Source organism: Alligator mississippiensis, chromosome 5 (assembly GCF_030867095.1).
Source record: "Alligator mississippiensis isolate rAllMis1 chromosome 5, rAllMis1, whole genome shotgun sequence".
NCBI lineage: Eukaryota > Metazoa > Chordata > Crocodylia > Alligatoridae > Alligator > Alligator mississippiensis.
In genome coordinates, this window is record NC_081828.1 from 19,447,091 (window position 1) to 19,469,313 (window position 22,223).

Sequence of the window (22,223 nt, forward strand, 5' to 3'; positions counted from 1 at the left end):
GAGATTTCAGTCAGTTCTACTTAAATTTTACGTGTTTGTAATCTTTATGCCACCAAGAATGTGCATGTGGCCTTGATGCATTTTATAATTCCATCTAGCATACCTGTACTTTCAAAATAAGTGTGCCATTATCAGATTAGTACTTAGTCTTATTGTTGTATGACTAATCAGAATTATAGTGACAAATTCCTCAAGGTTAGTGTAATCTCACTATCTGTCCTTGGGTTGGTGTAATTCCATGTTCGCTGAAATGTGGCTGTTAAATTCTGTTCATTGCCTTTTGCAATTATATTCTATTATGATTTTACTTCCATTCTTCAATACTATTATTTCCCTTAGGATTCGTTTGGACACCCTAATGATATGAGGATAGGGGAACTTCGCCCTTCAATTGCTGAGACTCCTTTGTACCAACCTAAACTTGTTCTTCTGGGTAAAGAAAAAAAAGGTACTGTCTTGATTTTTAAACTTCTACATGAAGGTTTGTGTAATAAATATAAGTGCAGTAGATAAGCTTGAAGTGTAATACATCATCCTCTGAGGCGTTAGATATCACCCTCTGATTTATAGCTGTTTTACAAGTATGTGTTCATGGATATGCATGGTATCAGATTTCCTGCAAGTCTAGTGTTGAAATGTCCTCATGCCAGATAATGCTTGTTTTATTTCAGAATCAACAGATGAGTCTGAAGCAGATAAGATCCATTGTCTGAATAACAGCGTTTCCTCAGGCACTTACTCAGACTATTCGCCATCCCAGGCTTCCTCAGGGTCCTCTAATGCTCGTGTTAAAATGGGATCCTTGCAGTCAACAGCTAAAGAGACAGTGAATAATGCTTTGTGGAGTAACAGGTGTGTTTCTGTTTATTGGGTGTGATTTTTCTGTTGTCTTCCAGCTTGGGTAGTCATATGTACTTGGGCAAAAGTAGGTCATAGAGGTTGACAAAAGCCAGTTTATGTACAGGTGTAGATAACTGCATGGGGTAGAGGCAGTGCACCATCAGGACTTCTGTTTTCTAAATGTCTATAGTCATATGCCTTTTTCAGGTACATATAATAACAACCTACTAAAAGTGCGCAGAAATAGAAACAGAATACAAGCTTTTCAGATAAAAGGCACAGATTGGGAACGGTAACTGAGGCGTGTTTGGCACAGTTTAGAATTGACAGAATATAAATAAATTATATTTATGCACCCTCCGTGCTGAGTTTCTCCTGTACCTCTGCACAAAGAAATCATCCAGAATTGTTTTAATTTAAACTGTCTGTCAACAGCCCAAAGAAATTCTTTTAGCATCAGGGGATTGTCAGGGCAGAGCAATACCTATTAATGTCCTGTTTTGCCCAGCCACGTCCCTGCACTAGCATCAGCAAAGAAAGTAGCATAAGAGTAGCTATATCAGTTCTGTGCTGCCCGGTTAGGTCCAACATCTTGGAAAATTTCCCCAAACAAGATAAACTGGCTTGAGAGAATCATTGCACTGCCACAGAGACACAATTTGCCCCACTGCACCCAAAGTCCAGGACCACTGTGCATCAGTTTTTCAGCAATTTCATTCATTATTGCCCAATTTGTTGAGTCAATATATCCAGATCTTTACTGGCATGAGCATTTTATTGCCCAATTCTTTTATATGTGTTCATCCACATTTCTTCAAAATATGGTATTTTTTGCATACAACACACTTTTCCCACAGAAAACAGCTGCTGGGAATTATAGTGCTCATGACATATGGAATACAGTTTCTGTCAATTATGGGGCAAAAGTGAAAGTAAAATATGCATGCCCTCCATGGTAAGCAAAAGAGTGAGCAGGCCCTGCTCTCTATTTGCTGCTATTCCATTACTTACAACTAGGAAAGATCCTTTTTTCTTTATTCTGCCTTTCAAAACAAGGAACATATTTTATTTTGGTGTGAGTTGTTAGCAAGAAAATATGGTAAGTTGGGTGGGTTTTTTTAAACAAAACCAAAAAAAAACAACCCCTTTCAGGTTGCAATGCTTAGAACTCTCAGACTTTGGGAAATTCAGATTTACAGTTACCTGTACTGAAACCTTATCTGGTGATGTAACCTTACATATTCAGCTATTACACTGAATAGGACTGGAAGTCTTGGGGGGGGAAAAATATGATTGTGATGTTGGAAAAACTTCTTTACAACTAGGGTGTCTGGACTATGGAACAAGCTCCCCCCAAATGTGGTGCAGTCATCTACCCTAGAGGTCTTCAAGAGAAGACTGGATGGTCACCTAGCTGGGGTCATCTGACTCCAGATGTCTTTCCTGCTCATGCAGGGGCTGGACCCAGTGATCCTTCGGGGTCCCTTCCAGCCCTATGATTCTATGATTCTTTTATAATTCTAATTAAAAAGAGCATCATGACACATGTAGCCAAGGATTGTGAGGGGCGGGGGGAGCTCAGCTGAACGATCACTACCCAACTTGAAGTTGGAGAATTTCCAAGTGTCCGTGTAGAGATGGAATGACTGGGGTCAGAAGACTGGGTCTGAGTGTTAAAGCGAGCTCAGTTTGACTCTCCTCCCCCCTCACATGGTGAGAGCTACTCTGTGGTCCCAGTGCAATATGTGCTGCAGCTGCTTTTGCAGCAGTATGGGTCTCACTGTAGCATTTTCATATTTTGTTAATATATGGGCAGGCTTCCAAAATGTTCCCAAGCCATCTATTAGACAGAGAGGAATTTGGGGTCAGCAGTTTCTATCTCAGCAAAAATGAATTTACATAGGCTAAAAAAGACAATTCTCTTTGCTAAATTTCAGAGGTCTGATGCAAATAAAAATATTCTGAGAGTTTTTCAAAAAAATCATATGAATCTTTAAAAATGGAAAATAGTAGATAACCTTAAATACAAGGATTTCAATTAGTCCCTTCTTACTAAAAATGCAAATTGGGTAATCTGCTCTGCTTGCATGCAAAGTATCTTGGCTGTAAGAACACACAAATGCAGAAAATGGAGTGTGAAACATGTTTGCAAAAATTCAAATGTGAAAAACTTACTCCTGCACTGATTTTAAAAACTGGAATTGTAGCAGTAGGAAATAGGCTTTCTAGACTTAGACAGACAGCAGTAATTTGTCCATGTCTACTCTACCTTGGACTTTTGATCTTTTGCTTGTTTCTAGAGTTATATTCCCTGTATTCCAATTCAAAAAAGCCTACAGATGTATTCACTGTGAAGCACTAGCATAATTTCTACACAACACCATATAAGCCTAAAACTGTATATCAGAGAATACTAAGATGATTTGTAAGCATAGCATTCTGCTAATTGCTCACACATTGAAAAGAAGCCATATGTTCTTCATTTCATTTTATTTTTATTTTTTGCAGACTTGCACAGTCGTTTCCACAGCCTCTTGAAACAAAGCCATTACTCAGCCAGCGAGAGTCTGCTCCAGCAGGAAACCTGCAGCAACGCAATGATCGGCGACCAATGAGTGACACATTCCCTGATAGCTGGAATGATGGTTCACATTATGACAACACAGGGTTTGTTGCAGAGGAGAGCACAATGGAAAATTCTGGCACTAACCCTCTCTTAAGCTCTAAATCTAGAAGCACATCTGCTCATGGACGCAGGCCTTTAATTAGACAGGACAGGATAGTTGGCATTCCCCTGGAACTTGAACAACCTACACTCAGAAACACACCTGACTCAGAAGTGCCTCCTCCCAATCCTTGGCAAAATTGGACCAGAACTCCTAGTCCTTTTGAAGACAGGACAGCTTTTCCTTCTAAATTGGAGAGCACCCCCACCACCAGCCCTTTGCCTGAAAGGAAAGATCACATTAAAGAATCTCCTGAAATAACTAGCACTTTTTCTCCAGGAATACCATGGGAATATCACGATTCAAATGCTAACAGAAGTCTTAGTAATGTCTTTTCACATATTCATTGTCGTCCAGAGCCTTCTAAAAGCATTATTTCAATCAGCAAGAGTACAGAGAGGCTTTCTCCAATGATGAGAGAATTAAAAACTAATAAATTTAAGAAGTCACAGAGTATTGATGAGATAGACATTGGTGCATATAAGGTTTATAATATACCATTAGAGAACTATGCATCCAGTAATGATGCTACCGGCATGCATGAAAGACCAGACAAAATGATAGGACAGGAACATTGTATGTCTAGTATGTCTCGTAGCCAGTCGGTACCAATGCTAGATGATGAGTTGCTGAATTATGGAAGTGTGAAGGTACAGCAGCAGCAAAAGCCTTCTGTGACAAAAAAAGTGTATCAGTTTGACCAAAGCTTCAATCCTCAAGGAGCCGTGGAAGTTAAAGCAGAAAAGAGGCTACCACCACCATTTCAACACAATCCTGAATATGTTCCCCAGCAAAGTAAAAACATTACCCAGGATTTGATTAGTCCGAGAGCTTATAGAGGATACCCCCCCATGGAGCACATGTTTTCATTCTCCCAGCCTTCAGTTAATGAGGAGGTTGTGAACGCTCAGTTCTCAAGCCAGGGGTCAAGGTCAGGATTTTTGAGAAGAGCAGATTCATTGGCAAGCTCCACTGAAATGTCAATGTTTAGAAGAGTCAGTGAACCTCATGAACTGCCTCAGAGTGATAGGTATAGCAGACCTCAGTATAGAGGAGCTATGGAACGCCAAAGCAGCATCTCAGTGTCTGAATCTCAGTTCCTCAAAAGGAATGGCAGGTATGAAGATGAACACCCTTCATATCAAGAAGTGAAAGCCCAGTCTGGAAGTTTTCCAGTTAAAAACCTTACCCAAAGGAGGCCATTGTCTGCAAGAAGCTACAGTACAGAGAGTTATGGTACATCCCAAACCAGGCCAGTTTCAGCTAGGCCTACAATGGCAGCTCTATTGGAAAAGATACCATCTGACTATAACTTGGGTAACTATGGTGACAAGCCGTCAGATAACAGTGATATAAAGACAAGGCCCACCCCTGTGAAGGGAAATGAGAGCTGTGCTAAAATGCCTGCTGACTGGAGACAACAGCTACTTAGACATATAGAAGCTAGAAGGTTAGACAGGGTATGTTTGGCATTTCTCTGCAATTAATGCCTTTAGTTTTGTGTGTTGATATTTCAAAGTATGTGCACGAACATTGGTTAATATCAGAATTTCCTATAATGAAATTCCATGTATTTGTGTTGGGGGGAGGGGAGGGCGCTATGAAGGGTTTTTCTTGGCATATAGTTAGTGTCAATGGTTCTTGGATAGATGTATTAGAGAGGCTTTGTCTAAAAGCAGTTGATGTAAAACATCTGTTACTGTGCATATTCTTCAGTTAGCTATTGTTGTGGCACTGTCTGGAACACTAAAACCAAAACCTCTACCACAAGACAGCGTTAGCCATGATAAAGGGATCTGAAGGAAACAAGAAAGCCTTGGTGAGACAACAATGCAAGTTTAAACTCAACTCTTCTTATTTTCCAGAAAAGTAATTACAGTATTTAACTCGTTGGTTTTTTAAATATATGGGAAGAATTTTTAAACCATACCAGAAACTGGAGATAAGATGGATAGTGAATGATCTGGGTAGAGATACTGTCAGAATAAACCTAACAATTCAGGTATCTGGTAGAAAGTAAATCATTTTTTAATTTCTGAATCCAGGTCACAAGAAAGGGTGTGTTTCTGGCACATCCCAGAATGGTATCAGTAGCCAATGATTTCATATCCTAACTTAGTTTGTTGTTTTGTTACTTTAAATTTAGTGAGCCTATTTTATCCCACAACTGATCATATCCCTTCAGTTATGCCAAGTTTAACTGAGATAAAAATTATACCTATTGTTACAAAAATACTTTAAAATATAATTGTTTAGGGTCTGTTATTAAATATATTGTCCAACTAGGTATTACAGTTCAGACCAGAACAAGCAAACTATAATAGTTCCAAGCAGAATAAGTCTTTCTCTACTATTTTAAATGAATTGTTTTTTTTAAATGATGTCTGCCTTTTTTTACATTCCCAGACTACCTGAAGCCAGCTTTAATCCCATCCTTTTAGGCACAGTTTGGGTGTTTTTACATATTCCTCAGGGTGGGAAGTGGGTGCTTTAATTAGAGCTGCTCTTAGGAGCCACTGTAATTAAAGTGCCTGCAGTATCTCATGCATTCAGCATCCCACGCTTAAAAATGGTGCTGGGGGCACTTTAATTAAAACTCAGTGAGCTTTAGTTAAAGTGCCCCTGCCGCCATTTTGAAGCATGGGGGTACTGAATGCATGTGACTCCAGGCTGCTGTAGTGTGCTAATTAGCATGTATCGGAGCAGGCATTGGGCACGTGTGTAGGTGTCCTTTATAACCAAATAATCATTCTCACTTTCAGTTGAAAGGACCCTTGAGAAAGGAAGTAAAAGTGCTCTGTGGCATGCGGTGGCCAGCATGCCACAGAGCACTGTTAAAGAATTGCCAGGCAAACCAAGAAATTTAAAATTGTTTTTTCTTCCCTTAAAACCTGTTTATTAACTCTTCCATCCAGTCCAGCCGCTAAACTATGCAAGCTGATTTTATTTTACTTAAGAATATAAATTAGGAGTATTGTATAAGTTCCCTGTTCAGATTTGTAACAGCAGGGGGTCCTGGTTCATGTTGTAGGTTTGTACTGTAGGAAAAAAAATTAAAAAGCACTTAGTTTGCAGTATAAATGCCAGAACATTTGTGCACATCTCTACATCCTCCAAGACCCAGGGCTTTTCTCGGGTCAGGAGTGACTCTCAGCAAACGTTATACAGCCACTTGAGCAGTGATTCTCAATGTGGCACTGTTAGGTGTGCAAACATCTACACAAGATTCAGAAGTTAAACCCAGAGATTTCAAATAGGGGTCCAGAGTGTCAAAAGCATTCTGACCTGTTGTGGCCTTTCTGAGTTTTTGCAACTGAAGAATTCCTCAATTATTTTTCTGTAGTTAAAAACACTAGTAAAAACGAAGAGCTGGCGTTTTCTCCAAAGCGCCTTGAGTCTAAAAATGTTGAGAACCACTGCCCTAGATAAGTTGTCTAAAGGCTACTGCACAATCTTCCAGAGTCTCCTTATGGACCTTTCCCTTATATTATCTTGTTTCCAAACCCACAAATCTCCTCTGCTGGGGCTTGTAAGATGTAGAGCATAAGGCTATCTAGGGAATTCTTCTGAGTCCCCATAATGGTGCCTTTCAGTCCTTATATGCTGCTGGGACAGAAGGAGAACCTGATCCTGAAGTACTGCCCAGTTCTTTGTTCAGTTGAAAGAAACTAGGACCAGTTCTCACTAAAGTCTGACCGTGTGAATAATGAGTAGTTAAATCTGAATGGAAACTTCTGCATCTGCCTACCTGCCTCATCTCCAAACCCAAGTTTTCTGGGCTGCTTTGAAGTTTGATTTTCAGACTGAAGGTGCATTAACTCCTTCCCAGAGAGGCTCAGGCATTGCAGAATCTTGTGCCAGACCAGGACTAGTGTATGGAGGTTTCCTTTGATATATGCCTCCCAGGCCGCCTCTTGTTCTTGAATTTGAAGGAATTTCATTATTTCTCTGTGTTTAGAGGACACACTTTTTTTTCAATACTCCTAGTTCAGTTTCAAAAGGAAAGTTTTAGCTTTAAAGTAGCGCAGATATTTGAAAAGCACGGCAGGTGGGACGGAGGAGGGAAGCGGGACTCGCTAGCTTACACGTCAAAGAGTATCTGCTTTAAAAATAAAATCAGTTTTTTTTAAAGATTATATTATGTTTCTCTTCTTCCTTTATTTCTTACTCTAACTAATATAAAAGTAGCTGTACCAGGAGAGAGAGCCATATAAATAGGATAATTTTGTAATTACGAGTCACATTTGTGCTCATTTACAGAAGTATAATTTTGGGCAGATTTTGGTTCCCAGTTGTAATGTAATCATCATGATTAATTGAAGTTTTAAGTATGGACATAATACCACTAATAAAAAAGCCCTTACCGCTGAAAACAACTTTTAACAAGAAATGGTCAGGAATGGATTTTTTATCCTGTGAAAAAGATGGCAGGGTTTGAGAAATCTTGAATTGGGTGAAAAGCCAAGTTCCAATTTTTATTCACAACATAAAATTCTGAATAATTCTCATTTCATTAAATGTTTTGCTTTGATGTTGACCCTTTATTGTTATATACAAAAAAATCAAAAGTAATTTTAAAACAAAAATTAAAAACATTTAAAAGTATTTTTTCCAATTTTCTACAACAAATGTTTATTATAAGCATTATAATTTCCTAAAATCGTTGGTTCTGTTGAAACAGAATTTTTCAGTGAAAAATTTTCAACAAAAGTCTTCTGCTCAGCTCTACTTTTGACGAACATTGATCAAAACTATATTAAATATTTAAACAGTCCTGATTTTGCAAACGTTTTAAAATACAGGTTTGGCATGGGAGTGCCTTTCAGACGTTTTCATGTGTGACTACTAATGTGCACTGTTCATAGAAATTCTGAGCAGTTTAATTTTTTATATTTCAGGAATCTTTACCAATAATGGAATCCACTAATAGTTTAGTTTCAAATGATGTGGATATGCTGCTGAAACCTACCATTTCAGTAGTGCTTGGAAAAGATTAAGATGTTTTGGATACTCCTGACAGTAGCATATCTTGAGCATAACATCCCTTAAAAATAAAATCACAAGTAAATAGCAAAAGTGTGTTCTAGCCCTTGTTGATATTTTGGGGAAAAGTAGGTTTATATTTTTGAAATGGTTCCATTGGATCCACGTACACAATTCTTTATCAAAGTGATTATTATTGTTATGGCTACTGAATTGTAGAAAAAGAATGTTTGCTTTCCATACAAACTGTAGCACAGAAGCTCTGATATAATGGTTTCTATACAGCCAGAAATCCACTTAATAATATCCAAAGTGGCTTTGAAAAACTGCCCTGATCTGACGCATAAATTGTCTGTATTTTACAACAATGTAGGTATATTTTAATAGCTCTGAAGTCAAGAAATTGCTATTCAGTTTTTAAAAAAATCATCCATGTTAAAAATAACATTAAGGATCAAATGGGCAAACAGTTTAGCTTTAATACCAGAACTTCTTCCTCATTTCAGTTTCTGTACTTGTGGTATATGAATTACTCCTTTTCTTTTCCTTTCTTTCTTTTTTCTTTTTTTTTTTTCTTTGAGAACACACCATAACCAATCAAAATAGAGCAGGTTAAGGGTAGAATTTCAGGGTGAACTTTATATTTTCTGGAATTTTCTGGATTAAGACATGTCTTTGTAATTATATTTACGTTTGTTTAAAACATATGTAAGGCCTACTGTGAAGATTCAGATTGATAAAATTAGTTTCATACTGATTTCTGCAATTGCAAGTAATAGAGTCTATAATCTGTTCACAAAATACAGTAAGAAACAGCCCAAGACATAGGTCTGACTGATGAAAATCTTCAGACTGAGCTAATACAGGAAACAGCCAGGATTGAATCCGACCAGGTGATCCTGTTGTGTATAACTTTGGTCCAGGTAGTCCATGTAAAGCACAGATCCATTTGCCATGTGTCTGGGCTACCTTTAGTCTTCTCCTCCACAGAGACCTGCCAGAGGTTCAACTGCACTGCAAACAGGATGATGCAGAGTCCTCTGGTATGGCTTTTTCCATGCTATTACTGGTAATTCCCTTGTGTATCAGTTACTGATTTTGGGCCACCTGTGGATGTACAAGGCTTACCAGGCTTTGGCTCCACATACCAAAAAAACCCCCAAAAAGATATTTGTACTGTACTAGATATCAGTTTTCAAGCTATAGGTCTAAAATGTTTGCTGTCAAGTGTTGTAGTCTTTTTTTATGGTATTCGTTTTATGTATAATTAGCACTGTATTTGCTTCTGTCCAGCCAAGTGCATGCATCTAAAAGCTGTTTATTTCTTGGTATTGTTTGTTTGCGTAAATGAAAATGTTGTGAAATTAACCATATATATGTGATATTTAACTCAATTAGCATGTGTGTTCATACCCTGTCACGTGGTTGTTTCCTCTACTCAGACCGCTGCTTACAAACACAACACTGTTAACCTTGGCATGCTGCACTCTGGAGGTTTGTCAGCAATGCATGCAGGCAGAAGCATGACTTTAAACTTGCAGACTAAATCTAAATTTGAAAACCAAATGCATCAAGAGCTACCTCTACCGAAAGTAAGTATGGGATAGCCAGCATAAAATAGCATCACAGAAAAATAATTAATAATCCTCTTTGCTCTTTCCTGTTTTATCTTCTGTGTATTATTCATGCTTTTTCCCTCTAAGCAATCCAAAAAGCAAATATACTAATAACATATTTAATAACATTGCTTTTTGGATTAATTAGCTCACCTGGCTGTCATTGCTGCTTTCTGCTCTTGTGTTGCAGACTGATGTGATCATTATGTTATCCTGATGATACATTTGGGGTATAAAACTGGGAAACATATTTCATGTTGTAGATCAGGAGGGAGCTGGTCCATGCAGCTGTATGATGCAGCCTGTGGGTCCCTTGAACAACCCTATTCATTGACCCCAGCACTGGGCTCACTGCACATAGCACAGGGGTCAGTTTGGAGTGTGTGCTTCCTGTAGCACCCACACTGGACCAGTTCTGCACGCTGGCTCTGGGCCAGTCCAGATCAGACTGTACCAGAACCAACACTCGGGGTTGGTTCAGCCGGGTGCTGCATATAGCCCTTGCCCAAGGCTGACCCCCTGTGCTGCATGCAGCACTGGGTTTAGCCTGCGTGCTACATGGCATGCAATCCCCAGAGGAATGCTGGCACATGCTGCATGTGCCTCACAGGCTGGACTCAGTGCTACAAGCACTGCACACAACATGGGTCAATCCTGATCTGGCCTGCAGACCAGCCCAGCAACCCACATCTGGCCCACAGAGCCAGATAAATTTGACTCTCATGTTATAGATGATTAATCATAGGAAAGGTGCGGTAGGAATGTTTAAGACCTGCATTTGGAGGAGTCAGGGTTTTCCAGGCTTGGACTCTAATCTGATATGGTTTAGTCACTGATAAACTTTGGGCACATGCTACAATTACAATCCTTTTACATTTGATTTTTAATAATAGTTATTTAAAGAATTAAAATACTGTTCTTAAACTATATATGTGTGAAATGTTTATGTATGTGTAAGTACATGCACATACATACACATATAAACACTTATTAATGTATGTGTCATATACAAAAGTGCATGTCAGAGTATGGCACGATCCGTTAAAATCTTGCAGGACATTAATAGCATGATTGAGAAAGTTCTTAATTTTTAAGGCATGTGAATAGTTTGAAGTCAAAATGTGAATCGGTTTTGATATGTAATTCAAAACAGTCTTGTCATTTTTGCATTTGTATATGACATCAGTGGAACTATTCACATGCTTTAAATTACACATGTGTTTTTATATCTTGAGAAATTGAAGCCAGCCAGTCTGATCTAGCTTTAGTAAATATAGTATAGTCCATCCCCTAGCAAACAAACCTAGTGTCATTTTAACAGTAAAAGCATAGGCATCACTTTACCACGTTTTCCCTTCCAAATGATGTTAGGCTAGAAATAGGTGTAGCCAGATGTAGCTGGAATGCATCTCAGCACAGTTGATCTGTCTCACTGGGTGAAACACATTGTCCATTGTTCTGCCTGTTGATCTTATGGGACAACAGGTGACGTTTACCCTGCTTACAGAGACAGGCCCTGGGACTGCACCAGTGCGAGTTGGTCACTCTGTGGTCCCAGGGCTGGGACCACCAGTCAGCTTGATTGGCAATCTCATCCCTGGGACCACACAAGAGTATTAATGGGCACTGGGGAATCCCAATCAGAATGATTTAGGCAGGTACTTCCAGGGCTTCAGGAGCCTGATCCTGCTTTAGTTTTTAATTCCCATTCTCATTTCCATTCCTGGGGTATACAGGATCAGGCCCCTAAAGCCCTAGGAGTGCGTGCCCAGGGTGTCTGGGGAGCATGGGAAGCTCTGGGCTGGCTGTGCCCTCCCACCATAGACCTAATAAATGTCTACTGCAATAAAGTGGCACAAATTGATCCTACCTCTGTTGTGGCCACAAATTTAGGGCATTTGTGGTGTGACAAAAGTTATAGATGTCTGTCTGCTTGGCCTACATCCATCTTCACCCTGTTCCATATGCATCCTGCACTCTCCTTTTTCAAAGTTCTGCAAGCCTTCACGTTTGTGTTTTTGCTTTTCCAGGGTAGCTAAATTACTGACAGCTGCACTGGTGTCTTAAATATTGATATATACATGTTCAGGATAAAAAAGCTTTCCAGCATTAGACATTATATTTTCTTTTTAAGAATGTGATTTATTAATTTTTGTTCCAAGTCTTTGCCAGGAATATTTTTGTCATGTGAATTCTAAAAAGTGTTACTGTTTGTGCAAGTGTATCTCTGAATAAGATATTGTATATGTCATACATTTCAAGAATTTTAAGTCACATGGTATGTTTGACTTTGATATCGACAGAAACAAGCAATTGCATGCAGGTGATATCTGGCACTGGGTATTCAGTCATAAGTCCAAAAAAGGAATCTCAAACTATTACTTTAATTTTGACCCCCAATACATGCTACACTTAAGATGCGATTAACTAGCTAATCACATCTGACGTAGTGACCTGCCCATGCATTGAGTCACGTCATGGCATGATATAATGAGGAATAAGCCACAAAGTTATTACCCTTATTTTGTGTAATAACTTTGTGGCTGGTTCCTATCATGCCCTTAATTGAATGTGTGGCTAGTGCCCAACCTCTGGAGCATATGGACACATTTCAAGACTCCTGTATGCTGCAGAGTCTGGGAGGCCCCCTCAGCTGATCTGGTTAGAATTCAGGTCAGTTGACAGGGCTCCCCCCAAAGGAGTGCATGGTGCGCTCCTGTAGCTGGTAGCCAAGCTTGCTACTTGCTGGTGCAGGAGGAGTTTAGGATTAGGCTCCTCCCCCCACACCAACAATATGGCGTGATGGTATATGATGAGGAATTCAACAGTCATGCCTCCTGCTATGCACTTGTAGCATGGCAGAAAGTGTAATTGTTGGGGTCTCATGGCAGATGCCATTGCACCCTTACTTTAACATCTGTCAGGGGCCTAATTTTGCTTCTGCCTGCATGTTCTCACAGAGTGCTAAATGCCAGTATAAAATATCATTAGAATTTCATAGATTTCTCGAGTTGCTATTTCTTCCCTTGTTCTAGGAAGTGTTGGAAGGTTTTGCATTTCTACCAGATATATTTCTTGCCGTTGTATGTAAATTTTGAGCTAAAGTACAAAACTACAGGTTGTCTTGAGGTACTTTTGAGATCATTGAAAGGTGTCTCCTAGAAATTCTGGGCTTGTCTACAAGAGTATCATGGAATCAAAAAAAATTATTCAGCTTTTATTAGAAAATAAGTATTAAATAAGTAGAACATTGATAAGAAATAAATGGGTATTTTGGAGTTCTCATAATTGCTGTGCATACCACATAGAGGTTAAGATTGCTTCGAGGTATCCATATTTCTTTTCTGGAAACAGAACAGCTATGGGTGGACCATGTAGTAAAGCATGTAGATTTAATAACTTTGGCAGGTTTTGTTTTGTCGGTAACTTAGTCAAGAATTTTTTCTCGCTGTTATACTTCTTAAAATGACCTTATTTCATTTTGTAGACATCTCCCGATTGGGGTAGATTAAAACAAAAACACCACATATGTAAATATCCACAATATTTTATTTGATTCTTCTTAATTTTCCATTTGACTACATACCTGGAGTGACACACACACTTTTCAGGAAGAGCAGACACATTCTAACTTTAAACAGTACTGTGCTTAAGATACTAGACTTCAAAGATTGCCTGGTGCAATCTTTGTTTAGTACAAATAAGGACAGAAGCACACAGAAGCAAAATTATTCCTCCTATATGGAGATGAAGCAGATTGCTTGTCCTCAAAAGAACATTCAGTGTCAGGAATAACCTGACACCTAATATTATTAACTAAGTGGGAACAGCTTGACAAATTTAGGATCTCTAGAAATGGGGGTTTTGAAACAGGAAAAGGTACCAGGACCCCAGTCCTTTACACACAAGCATAGCCATACAAGGAGGGAAGCTTGTTTTCTCCAAAAATCACCATACCCTACACTTACTACAGCAGTCTAACAACATTGAGCATTTTTACATGTGCTTCGGGGGTGGGGGAGAGCGCTTTAATTAGAGCGGCTCTGAGAACAGCTCTAACTTAAGTGCCTGCAGCATCTCCTGTACCATGCACTTTAAAATGACAGTGGGAGCCCTTTAAAACTCATCACATGAGCTTTAGTTAAAGCACCCTGCTGCTATTTTGAAGCTTGGGGACATTGATACATGAGATGCGAAGGCTGACTGGAGATTAATCAAATCTGCTCCAATATGCTGAAATTACAGCACATTGGAGCAGCCACAGGCATGCATTGACTTGAATGGGATACTGATCTCCACTGATGAAAGAGCATGCTGGATATGATTTTTCAAGCCATGCTGCCTTCAGGTAACACCAGTTGGATGGTTCACCTCATTTATTCCCTGTAGCATGACTCAGATAAGTCATAACTGAAGTCTAATAGTCTAGTGGTAGCTCAGGGAATCCAAGAAAGCAATTAGAGATGTGGGTATCTTATTAAATGTAGTCTATTCCATCAATAAAAATTGAACTGCTGGTTCTCATTTTTTATCCAGATTTACTAGGTGTATAACTTTTATTCATGTGCAGTTATCCAGCCTCTGCCAAATGAATAACTTTACAAGCAGCCTAATTCATTTTATTGCAGAAAATGAAAAGAACAATCATCATGGATTTTTCCTCTTTTATATATAAAACAGTAAGGGGCCTCTGCATTTTCTTCTGCAGCCTTAAATCACTTCTACAATTATAGTCTCTCTCTTATAAAAATGGCACAGCATTCTCTTGAGTGACAAAAGGCATGTCTTTTAGAAGAATGCCTTCAATCCCTAGCATTTACATCAGAATTCTTTTTAACAATGTATGGATTAACTGCAATGTGAGAAGTATGTATTATGGTCCCTCTATAGAAGCAATCAAAACCTCCAGATATTATGTTACTTTGGAAGAAAAATGGATTTCACAGGAAGCTACATCAGCCATCCACATGCTCTTGTATAATGCACACATTTTTGAATGACAGCCCTAGAGATTTCAGTCTGAAGGACTGGCAGAGATTAGTCGCATCACAGGGATGATGCACTTGGTTTTCTCTGAGTGTTTGTTTGTGTTAATTTTCAGAACAAAGATCATGTTGTGGCAAAGTTTCATTTCCAGTGTTCTTCACTGGAATTATTTCACAAGGCGCACCTTTCACTTCCTTTGTTATTCCAGGTGAACAGTAATCATGAAGGAAACTAAGAAACTTAGTAGGGAATACTGATAGTATTCAAATACCGAAATATACACATGCCAAAAAAATAATGGCCTAGGTTCTCAGCAGCAGGCTAAGGAACACTCAGTGTTGCTTGGCAGTGAACTAAAAAGCCATGCTTACATTCTCCTGATCTTGAGAAACCCAGATTTAAGAGAATCACAGCCATGTATCCATCTTCCCAGCTATGAATCCAGGCTAGCAGAAGTTACGGTAGCGGGGTGGCATCTGCAGATCCTCCATATTGTAGAAATTCTCCTATGGTTGAATCGGCCAGCTTTAGGATAGAACTGTGCTATGGGGCTGTACAAACTACACAACCACACTAGAAAATTGGACCAATATTTACGAGCAATTGATTTTTCAAACGAAAGCTAAATTTTTGCCTTCTTTTTAATAAAATATAAAGAAAACTTGAAGGAGTCAGAGTGTTTTTGAGCAGAAGGGATATTTAGCTTTTGAGGGGGGGGGGGGTTCCCCTTAAAACACCAGGATTTTTTTTCTTCATTCTGATGGGAGGACTCGTTGGAGAACCAGAGAACTGGAGTAAGAGCTTTCTCAGATTGCAGTTAAAAATGGGTTGCATTGCTTCTTTAATAAAGAGGGATTTTTTTTCCTCAGGTACTTGTGAGAAATTTGATTTAAATCAGTATTTTAAAAAACCCAAGAGATTGAAATAGTCTGGGTAAAAGTTTTGTCTTAATTGTCTAATGTGCAGTCTCTTTCAGTCACCTGAAGGTTTTCATCATAAAAAACATGGTAGGCCGGGTTGGATCTTTCTAATAGAAGAAGTATTTATATTTAAACTAAAGAAACAATTTTACAAATCACAAACCAGACATGACACATTCCCTTCTGGGTCAACATTAATTGAAACTAAATAAACAGTTAATGCTAAGAAATGTCAGTAATGCTTCTGTGAGGCATTTTGAAAGGATTACAACAAGAACCTACATGAATAAAAAATTATTAATTCTAACTTTAAAAATGTATATTGAGAAAAAGTGGAAAATTTAGTCAGATTGAAGTACAAGGCACTAAGCGAACCATTTGGCTGAAAAGAAAGATGTAAAATCACTAGCAAAAGTGATCAATAAGCCTGGAAAATTAAAAAAGAGGAAGTATGACTCCTGTTCAGGAATACATTTAAACATCGACTTAAATTAATTTCTGTCAACAATGTATGAACATATGTGCCTAATTTAAACATGTACTTGAATCCTATTGATTCCACCAAAACTTGGATATATGCTTAAGTGCTTTCCTAAGTTGAGGGTGTAGGCGGTAGTACACAGCACCCGGTGTAATGCAGAGGGTAATTCAGAGTGGAATGGTTGTAACTTGAATATTGTCAGTATTCAGCAGAACCTTTGAAAGAACGTATTCCAAGCTTTTCATTTTTTAGTGATGTTACTTATCATGGGAAGGTATTTTAGTATATATTTTTCAGTGCTTTATTTTAACTTAAAATTTGTGGTAGATATTTATAGAGTTGCAGTTTTACAACAAATACTTTGTTTAACATATTAGCTTGGACCAATATTTACTTTTCAGTGAATTAAGCTTTTGTTCAATTAATTTTCTCACTTTTCTTATTATTGCCAAGATTCTCAATGAGCATCCAAGTATCTACCACTTGCAATAAGGTCAATAGACAGCAGTGCTACCAACACTACAGCAGTCATGTAGTTCTAGTGCATAATACATACAGGGATAAAAGCTAAAATGATTTCCATTCTAATTGACATGGTTTGCAATTGAATGGTGTTGATTTTTTGAATAATTATTAAATGGTGATTTGCACAGCAGTCTCACAAGGCACTAAAGAATACCCTACCGTTTTCACAATAGACCCCATCGCAGCAAAGCAACATCCTAGACAATGGACAAGAAGATATTTCTGCTAGTAGCCAATGGAATCCGTACCCACTTGGAAGACGGGATGTGCCACCAGAAACTATCACTAAAAAAGTAAGCAACATCAACATGACTCCATAAAAGTGGACTCTGGTATACTAACAGTTTTTTCCTTCCCTAGTGAAAATAATTGGTTTCAGTAGGAACAGGATTGGGTACAGTATATTTGTAGGCTTAAAATTAGGCTTTAAATGATTTGGAAATCAATAATCTGTTCAAATTAAGGTGCATATTTTCAGGCCCAATTGCAGTTGCTTTTTTGGGGAGAGGGGGTTGAGCTCTTTGCACATTATATATCTGCACATTAATTATATCTGCAAAAATCAATGCAATGTTTTGAATGAGTAGCCATACACAAATCTCTCACATACACAAAACATTGATACACCTATTTTTTCAGGTACAATAATTTAACATAAGAATTACTATGTAGAAATAGAAACTAGCTCAATGCCAGCTGAAAATTTGGCCATTGACGATAAACTACTCAGATTTAATAAGTTTTCATAAAACAGAAGAACAAAGTAAAATATTTTAAAATGAATTTTTAAAGATGCAGCAGTAATAAATTGTTCAATATTAAATTGTTAAACTGGCTCTGTTCATTTGATAGTCAAAGAAGTCACATCAGTGGAAGTGAGTAAAACTGTGTTGAGTGAGTTAAGGCCAAAAGACAGAATGAACATGTTGACCAGTTGCATGGTAATTTTACCATGCAATGGATTGTGCTGAAAATGCTATTAACATGATAATTACACTGTAAGTACATACTAAATATACAGTTGTTTCCATCTTCTTAGCTATGCACAGTAGGTTAAAAACCACTTATTTTGGATGTAAATGTGATAATTTATTCAATGAGTAATCTGTTTAATAATGGCTGGAGAAGACCATATTTAGTCTGGAGAGGAGGAGGTTGAGGGGGGATTTGATAACAACCTTCAAATACCTAAAGGGCAGTTAGAAATAGGATGGAGATGGGCTTTTCTCTGTGGCTGTAAGGGACAGATGCAATGGCCTCAAACTGCACCAGAGGAAATTTAGATTAGGAATTAGGAAAAAGATTTTAAACTACAAGGATAGCCAAGTATTGGAACAGCATGCCTAGAGAATTTGTGGACTCCATCCCTGGGCATTTTAAAGAGCAGATTAGACAGATACTTGGCTAGGATAGTTTAGTCAGGAAGGATTCTGCCTTGCGCAGGGTGCTTGACTAGATGGCAAGATGCCTTACTTCCTTATGATCCTAATATTTCCTAATAACCTAATATTTCCCTGGAAGGATGGCTGGATGCTTTTCTCCTTTTAACTTGGAATGGTGTTCTAACATGGTATAGCAAAGTGGTGACTTCTGTATGGCACGGTGGGAGGAGCACGTGGTGCAGCGTGGTACAGACAGAGGGGACAAGCCTGTGGTGCAGCGTGTGGCCTGTGGGCATGCAGCGCCACATGATGCATCCACTCAGAAGTTGGACAGCCCTGTGCAAGACCATTCAGCAGATTTCTGCCTCTGAGGCAGGCAACGCAAGTGCTATGAAGTCCTGTGCAGGATGTCTTCGGACCACATTTGGGACATAACTTGAAACAGATACAGTGCTGCTCATTTTCAAACACAGGTTCTGATCAGCTGGCAGCTGTTTAGTGGCATAATTTAATCTGGTGAGGATCTGGTTACTTATCATTAAACCAGGCAACCAGTAGATCTGAGGTCCCTTTCTGGCTTTATTGTTCTAATGTGATCTTATACAAATCACTTAAATTCTCTCTGAATCTCAGTTTTCCAAGCTGTACAAGGAAATGTTAGTAATACCTACCTCACAACAATGTTGTGAAAATGAGTTAATCTATTTCTATAAAGAGTTTTCATATCCTCAGATGGAAGGGTTTTTTTCTTCCCCTTTATTTTTTTCAATAACTGCCATGTGATGGTTAGAAATTGAAGCATTCAAAATCCTCTTCTCTTTCTCAGTTGTTATAGTATCACTTTGAAACTGTATCTCTCTCTCAATAAAATATGGAATTGTTGATATTTAAAGTCAACGGGATTTGATATAGACCATTCACGAAAAAAGTAGTGAAAATAGAAAGAAGATGCAGTATTCAATTCTTAATGGTCCCTGTTAATGCCACACAGGTGGTATTAGCAAGATGAATGGGTCCAGCTGTATCTATTTTAATGATGTGTTACATTGAGGTATGTAGAAAATACATTGGGATGTATTTTTGGCTCTGATAATGAGCATATTAGCTGTCAGAACTGTTAAAGAGATGATTAGCTAATGGATGGGAGATATTTTATTTTTGTGATGACAACTTCTCCTTAAAAAAGTGTCCATCATATGTTTTTACAAATGATGACTTTTCAATCAGTTATCATTAATAGATATTTTTCCCTTTTGGCCACTATAGACATAGTTTTAGTGTATTTACTTCTACTAGTTCTTTGCTTTAGACCTAAGGACTACAAGGGATTGTGCCATTGTTCAATATTAATATCTTCAGATGACACAGTCCTGTAGGCCAGCCTGATATGGCCAAAGAAACTGAACAGCTTCTTTATATGTATGGATTAGGAACATCTAACAAACCTAGCATACATTGCTGAGTTTGTGCTCTGAAGATGGCCAGTAAGAGAGCATTGTGATGTTTCATAGTGGTAGTAATAGCTTAGTATCCCTTGAAATGTTCATTTTACTCTTTACTTTATGGCTAAGTTGCATGCAATTATTAATAAGAAACATTAGTTCAATCTTGTTAGGAAATGTATAAATTTATTTTCAATTAATTTATTTTTAAATATGTGACTCAAGTATGAATGTAATTTATATGAATGAACAGAAATGTATATTGAAAAGTAAGCAAGTGTGCAACTTTACCATGTCAAGAATAGAGTAATGTACAAGCAAACCACATCTGTTAGGTCAGTCTAACTGAAAATATGAAAGACATCAAGGACTAAATAATTTAATCAGTGGCTCATCCCTTCTCTGATAGATATCAAAATGGCAAAGCAACATAAATTAAGTTTTCCCCATATTTTTTTAAATAATCAAATTACTAAATTATATGCTATTATGATTCTTACCTGTTGCTAAATGTAAGGTCATGGTCTTTCTTGGGACATGCCTTGACCATAATTAATCCACTAGGCTTTTGTCAGCCTATGATATAAATAAAAAGGGAGGGTTTTGCTACATAATTCTCACATAGTGAAACTCTATGGCCAATATTTATATTTGTGGAAAATTGTATACATTTCACCCAGAATGAAGAACTTAATACTCAGCATTTTTATAATGTGCTTCAAAGACTAATCCATCTTATTTAATTGTTATATGTTTTTACTTCAAGAGATTTCTGAACAGAAACGTATAACGTGACAAAAGGAACAAAATATTTTCCTTTCATGAAAGACATGTTATTCATTTGATCTCCCTTTACAGATCCTTGCTGTTTTTAATCATGGTTGTTTCCAACTGTAGTCAAAAGGCAAACCTCTGACATTTTATTTAAGAGGTTTGCTTTTACTTGACTGTGTAAGTTGTAATAATTGCTTCTTTTCAGCTTCCTGAATTTCTGGCCTAACGGGTTACGTTACCCACAGGCAGGTAGCCATATCCAGACTTTGATGGGATCACAAAGTCTACAGCATCGGAGCCGAGAGCAGCAGTATGAGGGAAACATGAATAAAGTGACTATTCAGCAGTTTCAGCCACCACTGCCTATTCAAATCCCTTCTTCACAGAGCTCTCGGGCACCTCAGGCAGGACGGTGCTTAATCCAAACCAAGGGGCAAAGAAGTACAGATGGTTATCAGGAACAGGTGAGAAAATGTGTATGTAGAGTCATATGCTGATATACAATTTATTTGGCTTGTTTCCCAATTACACAGTAGCTAAAGGCAGAAGGCAAGGCAGGATGGCACCAAAGGGCATCTATACACATGATGGACCTTTGCTCCATCGTGTGCTGGAGTGTGCTAGTTAGCATGCTCCAGCAGCCTCTGTGTCACTCAGCATCCCTGCGTTTCAAAATGGCAGTGGGGGCACTTTAACTAAAGCTCAAATGTCCACTTCCCGCCTGGATACTTCTACTGTTTGGTAGTAGCCTATTTTACAAATGTACAATTGAGTACACATGACATTGCTGGTGCTGTAATTAGAGTGACTCTGACAGCCACCCTAATTAAAGTGCCCCCCCCCGGAGCACATGTATAGACATCCTTCAACTCTAACTGGGTCAGAGAGGCATGAGCTTTTGTAGGCAACAACCTACTTTGTCAGATACTATATAGCAGCTGAATAAAAAGGTGATTGGGAGCTGATTCTCATTCTGTGTAAGGGCTATTGGTTTCCAGGAGACCTGATTAGTCTCTTCTGCCTATATGCTAATGCATGGACATATGGATTCTGTATAGCAGTGAGTCTGTTGAACAGTAAACAATGTTTAATCTGGTATTACATGGAAGGAATAAAACTTTGGATTCAGTTATGTTTAGAGGTGCACCAATACATCAGTCCCATATTGTATCGGCACCAATATAAGGACAATTGACATTATTGGCAGTCAGCTTTTTTTGGCTGGTGTGGCTGATACTGTCACTGATAAATGCCCTGTGCATGCATGCAGCCACAGTGCAGCATGGGGGCGGCCAGGAGTACAGCCCAGCAGCTTGGAGAACAGTGTCTGGCTGGTAAATCTGTTGGGGGGGAAGGGAAGGGATGTGGGGAGGGGGGCAGCTCGAGGCCCCTGCAGTGAGGGAGGGAGGGACTGGGGCTGGGGCAGGGGCAGGGGTAGGCGCTGCATAGCCCAGGTGGGGTAAGGCATGGGATGGAGTGCTACTACCAAGTAGTGTTAGTACCCAGGCAGAAAGTGGACATTTCAGGAACTGGATACATATTTTGGAA

The 22,223-nt window shown here is 38.6% G+C and overlaps 1 protein-coding gene across 3 annotated transcripts in view; it reads left to right on the top strand.

Annotated features, from left to right (window-relative positions):
- Positions 1-22,223, top strand: part of LRRC7 (leucine rich repeat containing 7) — a 350,868-nt gene that overhangs the window by 300,376 nt on the left and 28,269 nt on the right. For 2 of the 3 annotated variants that reach the window (XM_059727934.1, XM_059727935.1), the window contains exons 18-22: positions 340-448; positions 672-852; positions 3,349-5,026; positions 17,251-17,370; positions 20,921-21,139. In XM_059727934.1, coding sequence (XP_059583917.1) covers positions 340-448; positions 672-852; positions 3,349-5,026; positions 17,251-17,370; positions 20,921-21,139 — 2,307 coding nt within the window. Of the gene's footprint in view, positions 1-339; positions 449-671; positions 853-3,348; positions 5,027-9,991; positions 10,142-17,250; positions 17,371-20,920; positions 21,140-22,223 lie in introns of all 3 variants that reach the window. The other variant, XM_059727936.1, reaches the window with a different exon arrangement.